The sequence below is a fragment of the Hipposideros armiger genome, unplaced genomic scaffold (assembly GCF_001890085.2).
Source record: "Hipposideros armiger isolate ML-2016 unplaced genomic scaffold, ASM189008v1 scaffold_266, whole genome shotgun sequence".
Classification (NCBI taxonomy): domain Eukaryota; kingdom Metazoa; phylum Chordata; class Mammalia; order Chiroptera; family Hipposideridae; genus Hipposideros; species Hipposideros armiger.
Window position 1 is genome coordinate 366,199 of NW_017731616.1, and position 13,875 is coordinate 380,073.

The 13,875-nt window shown below is 33.7% G+C and overlaps 1 protein-coding gene across 1 annotated transcript in view; it reads left to right on the plus strand.

The window, feature by feature from the left end:
- The window catches only part of UBR3 (ubiquitin protein ligase E3 component n-recognin 3), a 207,722-nt gene that overhangs the window by 176,337 nt on the left and 17,510 nt on the right, over positions 1-13,875 (plus strand). Inside the window, exons 29-32 of the mRNA XM_019656794.1 lie at positions 3,085-3,172; positions 4,417-4,616; positions 5,711-5,811; positions 10,531-10,655. Coding sequence (XP_019512339.1) covers positions 3,085-3,172; positions 4,417-4,616; positions 5,711-5,811; positions 10,531-10,655 — 514 coding nt within the window. The remainder of the gene's footprint in view (positions 1-3,084; positions 3,173-4,416; positions 4,617-5,710; positions 5,812-10,530; positions 10,656-13,875) is intronic.

Below are 13,875 nucleotides of genomic sequence, written 5' to 3' on the forward strand. Positions count from 1 at the left end.
TGAACATCTCTTTCAAAAGCATTTTAAAAAGATTTTAACATGTAACAATTTTGGGTTCAGTTTCCTTAAGTCATAAAAATTGTCATAATGATGTTTCATATGTATGCATGGTATTCATAGTTATACATGTAAACCTATTAATTTTACAATAAAGTTGGAGTTACGTTTTTACTTCATAGATTTTTGTGTGTGTATAAAATAGTCTTACTTTAAAAATTGACAAAGATAGAAGCGATTGTTGAATCTTACCTTTTTGTTCCAGCTGAGAGTTCTTTTAATTAAGTCTTAGGTTTTTTTAAGGACAAACCAGTCATTGAGTGGGGCTTTCTGTTTTAGGAGTGATGGGTCTGTGTTGTGCTTAAGCACATTATAATACCTTAGATTTGTCACAGTTGTAGAGAATTTAATTAGGTATTTAATAAATAGAATTCTTCATCCCAGGTGAGTGTCACAGCAACCAGCACGGTGAAGAAGAAGATGGGAGCAAGTAGGTCAAGCTTTGCTTTAGTAGTTAGAGTTCAGAGGTCAGTCTCTTTAGGGACAGTGAAATTAGGGCTGATTAATTGGCCTACTTCTTGGTTACTGAGCCAGTGTGTTATTATGACAGAAAAGGAAGAGTATAAATTCACCATGAATTATATGCTTATATTGTATGATTTTTTTTACTGGATTGTTGATTTAGTCACACAGTATTCAGCATACTTTAAAAAAAATCCTGTCATGTGTCAAGCACTGTACTAACCTAGGAAGTAGAAACAGGAAAAGACAATTATCTTCTTCAAGGAACTCTCACCATCTAATAGGAAAGGAACACAAGTGAAAAATAATTACAGGGCAGTATAAAAAGTGATAAAATAGAGTTAACTCAAGGTATAAGAACGCATAAAGCAAGGGATGCTTGCATCTGTCTCAGGTATGGTATTGGAAAAAATTTTACAGAGGAGTCCTTGAGCTGGCTCTTGAAAGATGAATCAAGTTTGCCTTGAAAACGAGAAGGTACTATTCTAGGCTGAGAGAACTGTTTGCAAAGACAGAGTGAGACAACATGACACACTGGGGAACACTTGGGTAGGGAAAGGTAGGAAAGAAGGTTAGTAAATAAGCCTGAAGAAGACAGGGGTTGGCTCCTGAAGGGCTTTCTGTGCTTATTCCTTTAGTGGTTCACAATTATGCGATAATGTGAATGGCTTTATTGTTTACAGGGATTGGAAGGGGGTGAAACAACAGACATAAAGCTGAATGAGCACTCTATTGAGTAATCCAGTTGAGAAATGTAGCAGTGGAGTGGAGCAGAAGAGGATGGAGGTTAGGAGGCAGAACCAGTAGGGTTGGTAATTGGCTACGAAGGACAAGGATGTTGGAGATGACTCCCAAGTTTTCCCTTGTATGTTTGCATGGACAGTTGTGTTGTTCACTCAAATAGGAATTATAAGAGGAAATGAACATTGGAGCTGGACTGGGCTATATAATCAGTTTAATTTTGGATATATTGATTTTGTAGTGCCTGTCGGACATCTGAAGTGCTAGAGAAATTTGTGAATGGTAAATTTATAGGTAGAGGTGGGAGTTGATCTTAGGTGAAGAAGTGTGTGCATCATGAGAGGGAAAGAGGACTAAGAAGGGATCCCTTTTCCTTTCTTATGGAGAATAACACCTGTTAGGGTTCAGTAGAGGAAGAAGAGATGTACAAGTAACTGAGAAGGAACTGGAGGAGAACCAGGGCAGAGTGGTACTGCAAGTTCAGGAGAGGAGAGAGAAGAGATTCAAATCCGGGACTTCCTGGCTCCTACTAGACAGTGGTGTGCCTCTTATATAAATGTTGAAATCACAGCACACCTGTAAGTTAATTTAATGTTTCTCATTTCCAAACCCTTTGATAAATGTAGGTCTAACTTTAGAACTTTAAAATGTATCATTCCAGAAAAGGAGTTATCTGTTCTTTTTAATAATATGTTTTCCTGATACACCTATTTTTCAACTTTTAAAATATCATACACAGAGTTGGTGTTTAATAACATTTTCCCATTATTTTTAGTTTTTAACTTTTTTATTTTATGATTGTAGGTTTTCCTTATCCTATGTCTATTATTGTCAATATTTGTTTACTATAAGAAACATTTTTTAACTGCAAAATGAATGGTAGAGTTCATTTTTACTTATAGGTCTCAGATTAAATTTTGAAAACACACAGTGAATTGTATAAACATAATTCAAAGTATTGATTGTTAGTTGGCCAATTCTCTGTTTCCTACTGAAGTTATCTGCAATTTTCAGTATAGTTTTTGAAAGGTAGATGTACCTCATTAGATAGGTTATTATTCTTTAGTTCTAGTTAAAGCCAGTGCCAAAGACTCTTGATATATATTGAATTAATAGTTTTAGAAGATACCTCAGGGTTGCAATATAAATTTTTCATAGGAATGGAAAGGTGTGTGTGTGTGTGTATGTATGTGTGTGTGTGTGTGTGTATTAAAAAAGGAATTTTGTACTTTTAAAAAAATCATTAAAAACCCCAAGGAGAAGTGGAGTGGTAGAAATAACTAGGAAGCAGTAATCTTGAATTCTATTAATAGTTTTTCCAATAAAATGGTGACTTGACAAGGTAAATCCTTCCTCTGGGCCTATTTCCTCATCTGTAGAATGAGGGAATATAAGAAGATGAATAAGTTTCCTTCTAACATTTGTATTTCTTTAACTATTGTACAGGGTAGGAGAATAGGCAGATTACAACATTATGTCTATGCTAGTCATGGTTTTAATGCAAAACAGGTTAGTAAAACTGAAACTTTTTTTTAAATTAAATCAGATAAACTTTAAGATAATTAACTTTCATCTTGAAAGGATATATTAAAAAAGAGCTCTTAGATTCAGTTAACACCTATGTAAAAATAATGCAAAAGTCCTTACTTTGCAACTTGCTAGAGGAATTTAGTTTATTAACACTTTTACTTTTAAACACTTTTTAAAATTATAAATTATATGCTTGGTAAAAACAATCTTTTATGTATAATTGAATTGAAATGAAAATGACCCGTGTATCTTTCATCATGTTATTTCTCTGCTAAAAATGTCCCTTGCTCTTAGTGTTATCAATGGAACCAGGTTACTGGAAAAACTGGAAATTTGGGAAACTTACTTGTCTCAAAATTGGGATAACAGTATTACCTACCTGGTATAATTTTTGTAAAAATTAATCAAGAAAACCTATATAAAATGATTATTAAGTAATACTTGGCACATAATGAACATTCACCTAGTGTTAGCCATTAATAGGATGAAGATATTGTAAGAAAGGATTTAGACTGTATATTGGCTTATAGACAGGCGGTGAAGGAGGGTAAGGCATTTAGGTTTTTCTGTGTGTTATAGAGAGATCAGATTGAAATTTCAATGTATGTACAGTATTAGGTTTTAGCCCCGCTGTCCACCCTCCATTTCCTCTGCCCTGCCAAACAGAGTGGAACATTTATTTTGTTCATCTTATAGCTCTCAAATGCCTTACAATAGTTTACCAAAGCTGCCACCACCACCACCACCACCAGTCCGCCTCCCCGCCTCCTCCTCCCCGCCTCCTCCTCCCCTTCTTCCTCCCCCACCCCATGTAAGAATCTAAAATATAGTTGATTTCTAAGTTAGTTGCACAGAGAAACAAAATTTTTAGTTTTGATTACTTTAATTTAGAGAATAAATGACAACAATATTTGTCATTGGCTAACTTTTTCTGGTTTTAAGCATTAATTTTGATCATATGTCAAGAAGTATTACCTAACTTTCTAGAAAATTACTTTTGATTCACAAATATTTTTGAGTATTCGTGGCAGAATAGTTTAATGCAGTCCTTGTTATTTATACCAAAAAAAGGACATGTGATACAAAAGCAAAATTTAGGATTTTTTTCCTGGATAATTAAAAAATTTTAAATAAATAGTTTTCTTATAAATGTCATGAGCAGAATTTTGTTGAAAGCTAAGACAGGTAGATTATTATTATGATTTAGGTAGAAGAAATGAAAATAGCTGGATTAGTCCTCCTAAATAATACTCTATTTCAGTTATTTTTTCCTTCATATTGAATCAAAAGATGATGAAGACACAATTCAATCTAAAGATTTAGGGCAAAATATTAGGCAAAGAAAGCTTTACGTGGCAGTGATTTATATGGATGTTCTTGTCCATATTAGAGTAGAATATTGAAGACAATAGTAAATTTTGGTTAGGAAGAGATTACAATTCCTTGGCATAAAGCCCAGAAAAAGTAGGTCTGTGACAGATGAGAAAAACAAACCATTCCTGTATTACGATTAAGCATGAGGGACAGTCCACATGCCAGCAGAAATTATTTAGATGTATTTCAGAGTTTACCTTAAAAGAGAGCATGAGGTAGTTGATACTTAAACTTGGTGGATTATAAGGATAGGAAACATTTCCTTACGAAGCTGGAAATTTTGTCGGAGTTTTGTTCTGGAAGAACTTTGTAAACTTTCTAATTACCTTTTCTTCAATTTATTTAGATCAGCTGTTCCTTGTATTAGCCTTGCACATGCGGCTTTACAGCATTGATTCTGAATATAATCCCTGGAGCAGGCTTACGCAGTTAGTAGAAGAGATGAATTCACAGTAAGTATTAGTGAAATATTAAAGCCAGTTAAAACTGTTTTTAAAAAATGGTTAAGTATAAAAATAAGATTGAAATTCTTTTTTTTTTTTTTTAAAAATTTTATTGGGGAATTGGGGGGCAGGAACAGTGTTAGGGAATTGGGGAAGGAGAACAGAAAAGTTGTTGTTCTTCAATCTTCATTGTGGAGGGCGCCCGTCGCCATCTGGCTTCCCATTGGCAGCTCATGGCCTCTAAGCTCAAGGTGCTGTGTTCAGTCTTAGTTGTGGGTGGGCGTAGCCATCATCCCATGCGGGGGGTTGAACCAGCAGCCTTGTTGTTAAGAGCACACGCTCTATCCACTGAGCCATCCGGGTGGCAGTTCAGCTCAAGGTGCCAAGTTCATTCTTAGTTGCAGGTGGGCGTAGCCCACCATTGAACAGGCAATCTTGTTGTTAGGAACACGTGCTCTCACCAGCTGAGCCATCCTGCCACCTGTTGGCAGCTCAGCAACAGCAACAGCTCAGCTTGAGCACAGCGTCACTGGCCCATGTGGGAATCAAACTGACGGCCCTGTTGCTCAGAGCTCGCACTCTTAAGCCAACTCTTAACCAACTGAGCCACTTGGCCGGCCTCCTGAAACAACTTTTTAACAAGAGCTATTAACCATGCCTTTTCTGTGTAACTTGTTTATGAGTTGTATCTGTTCTTTTTTTATAATGTGACCATTTACTCTTTAGTGCTAATTTCATGAAAGCAAGTGTCACCTCATTTGTAGTAAAACTAATTCCCTTAAGTTTCATTTAATGCTTCATTTGATTTCTGTAATGTAAGAGATCAAAGACTCATAATCAAGTTAATGCATGCCAGTTGTTTAGTAAGACCTAATACAATTTCTATATAATTTTTTTATATAAGGAAAAGTGAATGAAATATATGAGTCTAAAAGATTATATATTTAGGTAAAAAATATGGCCCCTGACTTTTTCTTTTGAGATTTCTCAGTTGCTTATGAAAATTTGATTTCTGTTCCATAGACATATATGTGAAATATAAAATGAGTTAGAAAGAAAAGATGTGTAATACTGTCTAAAGTGATTATGCGTTTTTCTTTCAGGCTGGGAAGTGAAGAACAGCCTGAGGTTCCAATTCTTTATCATGATGTCACATCCCTTCTGCTCATCCAGATCTTAATGATGCCACAACCTCTACGCAAAGGTAAGGCACATCTTAGATTATGTAGCATAGATAATGAATTTTCTATGAACCGTGGGGACAAATACAATATTTAGTCTGATGGAAATATTTAGAGGTAAGTAGCACTGTTTTTTCTACTATTCATGTGTAGCAATCACATAGAAAGATAGATAGATAGATAGATAGATAGATAGATAGATAGGTATAGATACATATAGATATATATTTTTCTATATATCTAAATAGGTATATATATCTACATATCTATATCTATATCTGTATCTATATCTGGATGACAATGAAATAATTTCTTTTCCCTTATGGGTCTATTCTTTTTAGCTTTTAGTTCATAATGAGATGAAGACATGGGGAAATCACTCTGAAAACCTTTGTTTTTAAAAAATTAAACTGAAAATCCAAAAATACATTTTAATTATTGCTCCACAGTCTATAGTTTTCATTTGAAGACATTTAAAATAGTCTTTCAAATAATTAACTCTTCTCCTTTGGTGGGAACAGTGTTTCTGCTTTGTTTTGTTTTCGTGTGCTATTATAAGTTACCCTGGAAAGAACATCTGTGGTTGCATAAAGGCCTTGTCACTGGGGAAGATCGCCTCTGTGTGTGATCTTTTGGTAAAACTTCTAACCTCAGGATATGAAGTGATTGTTTTAAATATAGGTAAATTGATATTTCGTTCAAATTATGATACTCTGTAAAGAATTAAGTAATGTCATTAATAAATAAGCATAATATTTTATTTATACTAGCACTGCAAATTTTGGATTAATGTTTTTAATTATAAAATTTGCACAACATAAAATTCACCATCTTAACAATTTGAAAATGCACAGTACATTTACCATGTTGTACAACCATCACCATTATCTAGATCCAGAACATTTTCATCAGCCTGAAAAAAAGCTTTGTACCCATAAACAGTCACTGCCCATTTCCTTCTTCCTGTAACCCTTGGTAACCACTAATCTACTTTCTGTCTCTATGGATTTGCCTGTACTGAATAATTCATATTAATAAAATTATACAGTATGTGGCCTTTCATGTCTGGCTCCTTTTGCTTAGCATAACATTTTCAAGTTCATCCATGTTATGGTATATGTCGTAATTCATTCTTTATGGCTGGGTAATATTCCATTGTATGGATATACCACATTCTGTTTATCTGTTCTTCAGTTGATGGACATTTGGATTGTTTCCACATTTTGGCTAAGAGTAGTGCTGCTGTGAACATTTATGTACAGGTTCTGGTTTGAACACCTGTTTTCAATTCTTTTGGGTACACAGCTAGAAGTGGAATTGTGGGGTCATGGTAAATCTGTGTTTAACTTCTTGAGGAACTGCCAAACTTCAGATATTGTTGAATGTAAGTTTTGGGGGGTTTGGCTATGTGTATGAATTTCATCATTTATTTTGCAGACTTTAAAATATGAATCTGTCAAATAGCCTATTGAAGTTCATCTCTTTGCAAAATTAGTTATAAATTCTTCAGGGGTTTTTTTGTGTTAGTTTGGTTAGGTTAGGGCAACAGTTGTTTTAGAGTTATGCTGGTTTACCCTGACTGTGCTCTTCTCATTATATTAGTAGTATTACATTTTGAAATATAAAAAAATTTCTTTGTTTTATAATGACTGAAAAATAGTTAAATATTTTATTTAACTATACATTTGATTTACAAGCAGAATTACTACATAAACCTGAAGAGGTAAAAGTGAAGGAAATTGATATATACAAGTAGTTTTATTTCTATAATCAATATCTATCTTAAAAGACAAATATTTCAGTTAATATGAAAAGGACTTATTGTTTCAGTATCTGAGAGCTGTAGCTGGTGCATCTTCCTCCTCATCAGATAATTATTGACACTAGTTTACAACAGAGGGTGAAGTTAATGCTGAAAGGGCATGTAATACATTGAATTAACTGAACCTAGTAAATTTAACCTAGTAGAAACATACTTTAAAATTGTTTACTAAAATATGAGTCAAGAAAATTGATCTACTGAATTTAATAATGGTTAAATGAATAGAATTGATTCAGGAAAACATCTTATGTAAAAATTTATAATACTGTTAGTGACTATACCTTAAAAAATATTTTAAAAGTGTTTGGTGGACAAATTTAATAAACAAATGTTTATTTGGTACTTAATTGTAAAAGTCATTGCCAGATTCAGTTCAAGAAATATTTAATGAGTACCTACTATGTGCCAGGTTGCTAGTTGCTTTGCCAGATGCTGGAGGTATTATGCAAAGATGAATAAAACATGAAATTTGCCTTTGGGGAACCAGAGAGCTAAGTATTTAGCAGTGATTAACTTTAGTTAGAATTACTTTAAAAAACCTGTGATTTATATTATTTCTTAAAACTTCATAATAATTCAAGATTGGGTTATCTGTATTGTTTTTATAAAACAGCTTCCAACACATTGTATAACATGTTGCTCGGTGTTATTATAGTAATGAATTCCTCTTAGAATTTAAAGCCAGAAAAAATATTGCCATTTATTAAAATTTTTTAGTCTGTTACACATTGAGAACTGGATAGAGAACTTTGAGCTTTGTATTTAACTAGATAGAGAGCTTTGTTTAATTGCTAGGAAGTTCAGAACTCAATTATATTAATTTAATTTCCCGCAGACAGCTATCTTTGAAAAGTTGGGAAGTTATAGATAGGGAGGTAGAGTTGCTAATATAAATTTTCCTTTTCTTTTCTTTCTTTTTTTTTTTTTTAAAGATTTTTATTGGGAAATTGGGGGGATGGGAACAGTGCTGGGGAATTGGGGAAAGGGGAACAGACAAGTTGCTGTCGTTTTGTTCTTCAGTCTAGTTGTGGAGGACGTTGCTTCACTGGCCCAAGTTGGCACCATCATTGCGCTCTTCTCTGGCGAGGCAGATCAGTCGCCGGCTTCTGGACGGCCGCTCACAGCGGCTGCTGGCCGCTCACGCTGGCTGCTGGCCACACACGGTAGCCCATGGCAACCCACTGCCACAGGGACTGCAGCCCACGCCGTCGCCGGCGACTCATGGCAGCCCAGCTCCAGGTTGAGCTGTTGTTCAGCATCTTAGCTGTGGAGGGCAGTGTCACTGGCCCTCATATGTGGGATCCGAACCGGGGCCCTCTGGCATCCCAAGCGAGTTCTTAACCATCGCGCCACTCGGCGGGCCCTAAATTTTCCTTTTCTACCCACCTATTAATGTAATGGTTAACAGTTGGTGGTCTTTATTGTATCTGTGTTTTTATTGTAAGGATATGTATTAATGCTGACACCCTGCATAATGACCCTGGCTATTAGGCTGCATTTCTGACAATGCTGAGGAGACCTCTTTGCCCATCAGTACATCTTTGAGTCGTACTAGCTCTGGTTAATAATTGCATCACATTGTTTCTCAAACATATTTCTCTGTGACAGAAACAATGCCTGGTTTCTTCATTTGGCATTTGGTCACATCATTCACACAGAGTTATGCCAAGTTACCTCTTAGGGGGGCAAAGGAGGTGAAAACTACACTGCATTGTGAGGTAGAGTGTCATGGATCTGAAGAAAATGGTCCAAAAAAGCCATCTTGAGATTTTGTTTGATTAGCAACTGAAAAACCCGATGCATTATTTTGCTCTTTTGCATAAAACCAATTTCTACATAATGGACATTGTCTGTTTATCTCCTGCTATTGTAAGGTATGTCATTCTTTAAGCTCCCAATTAATTTTCCTCCGAGTGAATCATCAAACCTGGGAGTGGTCTTGGGGACCCCAACACAGCTGCTTAGTCTGAGATTATAGGTCTGGGAAAGAAAGGGTGGAAGCCTGGTCCAGAGTCTTGGAACTCACTGTGAGATATTTTAAAAATAGAATAGATAGGATTTGGTGATTTGTTTTAACATGGGGAGAAAGAGACAGGAAAGTGTCAAGAATGTCTGCAAGTTTCTGAATTTAGCAACTGATTAAATGGTAATACCCATTTACTAGAGGGCAGCATAATATAATAGAAGAACCCTGACTCTGAATGGTCTGTATGGATTTAAGTGTAGACCTGGGTCCTTAGTAGCTTTGTTAGCACAGGCCCATCCTTTTGAAGCACACTTGTCCAACTGACACTGTTTTGAGATTGAATGAGACATTTGTGGAAATTTTCTAAGTTATTAGGTCTATATAAATGTTAATAATGATTATTAAGCTACCACTTATTAAGTACTTAATATGAGCCAGATGTCACCAGCATTTTACATTATTGTTCCTATTGCTTTTGCATTGTTATAGTTTTCATTGAGTTTTAAAACTCAGAGTACCTAAAATATTGGGCTTTCTATTTTTTAACTTTAGAAGTTTTATATTGTATTATATTACATATTATATTATATTATATTATATTATATTATATTATATTATATATCTATATCATATTAGAAGTAGATGAAGTATTGGTTTTAAGTACTCAAACTCCCATTGTTATTAAGCACCTGATGTCCAGTAAGGGTATTTGCCAAGGTTACACAGCTATTCCAAGGTAGTGCGGCATTAGCACTCTGATCTTCTAAAAGGAACTTTCATAATTTCAGATCTGTTGAGTAGAAAATATATCATCACATTATAATTTCATGTTATTAACTAAAGTGTTGAATAAAAGCCAATTACACATGCAAGGAAAGGCATATATTTGTGAAATTATCTTGAGTACAAAATGTCTAGATTCCAAAGAAATAATGATCTCTTTCTCTTTTATAGACCACTTCACCTGCATAGTGAAGGTGCTTTTTACGCTACTCTACACACAAGCTCTTGCCGCACTTTCGGTTAAATGCAACGAGGAAGACAGGTCATCCTGGAAACACACAGGTGCTCTCAAAAAGGTGAGTGTCTCATCTGATCATTTAAGTTGGAGATATGAATGAATGAGATTAGGTGTTTGAAAGGCAAAATGAGTTAGTAACAATATTTTAATTGGAAATGGAATACCTTCAGGCTAAAAAAAGTTTTAAGATGTTTTCTGTGTACATTGAGGTATTCTGCATCGATCTCTAAACCTTGGCCTTTATCTCTTTATATTTGGGAAGTTTTATTTTGCTTTTGCTGCAAGCCTTAAACTTAGAGAAGTTATAAAATTGTGCTGACACAGTGAGGACGTAATAAAATGTCTGCAGACTTACCTATTTTAATTACCTGTTGGCTTCTCCTTGTCTGTTTCCCCAGTCACAATCCAAAGATGGCTTTTCAATCATCACTTCTAAATTTAAAAATCCTAACCTTTTTTTAATTATGCCCCTTTAAATACTACTTTTTTTCTCATATTGGAATAAATATAAATTCTTAGCAAATTTAAAGGAGTTCTCTTTAAGTTAAAATTATGTGAACAATTCAGAAAAATTATGCAAGTTTAGTTAAACGTTAAGTATTTTCAGTGGCTTGAGAAGAAATGGAGTGGTATAGAACCAGAGAACTGACTGATTTGTTTAGCTTAGAGATGGTTAAAATAAAAGCAGTACTTCAGTTTTTATTTGGGGAAATTGGTAGGAAAAAATAATAGGTGTAATATAAAGTGAACCTTTTGATTGGCTTATAAAACTCTTACAGAAGTTTTGTACAGCATTGAAAAGTTTCTGTTATCATATCTACTTGTATCAAATGAGAGAAAATCAATTATAAATACATGAAATGTATTCAATATAACCTTCATTTTTATCACTAATTTACTCTCAAATCATGATTATATGTACAAAATTTATTATAGTATCATCACAATGTTCCTTATGTCTTAATTAAAGACATGGGTGTTGGCCACTGATCCTGAATACTAGGCCAAGCTCCTACCACTCAGCAGAGATATTATTTTTTTGGTCAAGACATAAAAGCTCTCTGAACCTCAGCTCTCTCAAAGTAAATGAGAATTTGGAATATATGACTTCTAAAATTTTATTATTCTAAGTTCTCAAAATGGATTTCTGTCTTTTCCTTCAATGATTTTTTTCCTCTTTGTTCTTATTTGATTCTTAGATAATTTTGCCTTTGGAAATTATCTTTCTTTTTCTCTAAATATTCTTTCAATTTTCTGAATGCACTCTAATCTGTTATTTGGAGTGTTAGTATTTAAATCAAATGTATTATGTTTCTTTGCTGTCATTGTTTAGCTATGTTTTCTTAGTAAACTGTCTAATCATGAAAAATTATACATTTAAAACATTTTCTGATGTGATTTGGGTCTAAATCTATTCATCTGACTGCTAAAATGAGACCATAATTACAGAAAATTAGACAATTGTAAATCTATGATGGCAGGAACATAAACTAATTTAGGTAATTTTCTTTCAACTTTCTTTCTCAATTTGATAATTATTAGCTATTTTTAAAAATACTTAAAACAATATGAGTCAGATTCTTATCAGAGCTTAAATTAGAAGTTTATAGCCACATAAGATTGCTTTAGTGAATGAAAACAAAAATTATGATGTTCTGTAGGCTAGTTTGCCACATGTTATTAGCTTTTTCTGCAGTAGATTTAAACATTTAGATATATAGCATATTGTAAGTAATAGCAACAACGATATTTATGAGTAATAAAATAATATCACTGTGACTTCTATAACTACTTCGATTTCTGCATCATTCATTCCTTTTTTTCTCATTTCCTTCTTCCTTTACTTCTTTTCTTCCCTCATTCCTTTTCTTCCTCCTTTTCTTTCTTCATTGAGTCTCATTCATTCCATGCCTATAATTCCTTATCCTCAGATGATAATTCCAGTGAAAACAGATTTTTGCCAGTTCTAATCTGACCTAGGGCAATAAAAATATAAGCACTATGTATTTTTGAAAGGGATATTAGAGTTGATTTGATAATGAGGTTTAGTTGTGTTAAAGAAATTATCATTACATTTAGTATATATAAATTGTGTTCTTTTGGTTCTTTGGGATATCTGTTAAAAGAGAGTTTATACCAGGATTTCTTAATCTGGGGTCCTTTGTTTGGTTTAGTTTTGCTGGAAGTAGGACCATAGTATCCATTATATACTCAAAGGGCCTGTCACCCCCAAAAGTTTAAGCACTACAATTTAGACAAAGCATCTACCCAGCACAGTATTTGTTGCATCTCTCAACCCTTGATCCTTTTCTTTATTTAACCCACATACCTTTGCCACCTCTCCCATAGGATTCTTCTGATTGATTCTAGGGCTTTCATTCATGGTCTCAAAACCCTCTTCTTAAGCCTTATGAAGCCTCCTCTTTGGCTTAATCAAATATTGTCTTTATAAAATGTATTTTACTAAGACTTTCTTAAATATGAAATTATTGACTTATCTAATTTTTTTTAATTTGACTGGAGTTGAGTAAAAGGACTTGATTTTCTGTTAAAGTATAGTTGATATACAATATTGCAGATGTTTTTATAGTTAAAAAAACAGAGATGATAATACTACATGGCTGAGTGAATATGGCAGAATGGAAAGAGGAGTGATTTAAATATAATGCAAACAATTGATTATCAAAAGAGGCACACTCAGGGAAGTTCTAAGATTGAAAACTCCAGCATTACTGAAATTAATTTCATTAGTTAGCCAGTAGATAATTTATTGCTCAGATTTTTGTTATGCAAAGAGATACATGCATAATACAAAACAATTGTTCCTTACTTTTTGGAATTTACTGCCTAGTTGAGGAGAGCACAATAGCATGTGTGAAACAGTGAGGAACTACAGAAAGACTGAATGTCATCAGATAACAAACTTGGTTGTCCAGACTATCAGTGCCTTAAAAATTCAGGATAAAGTTATGTTCCATAGCGTTTACTCAATTTTTATATTTTATTATTTAAAAAGTATAGTTAATGAGTAGAATATATGATATCATAGCAAAGTTATCACTTCATCCCAATTTACACTTTACTGTAATTTGCAACAACCTTTACTATCTCAGTGAATATAAAAAGAGGTGCATTTCCTTATGTATAAAAATCTCATTGAAAGAAATTTGAATTTATAAATAGCCATTATTTTTCCTTTATTATAAAAAGTAGATTAAATTTAATAATTTTTAGACTGTTATTTAATGTAATGTGTGTACATTCTGTAATAAATATAT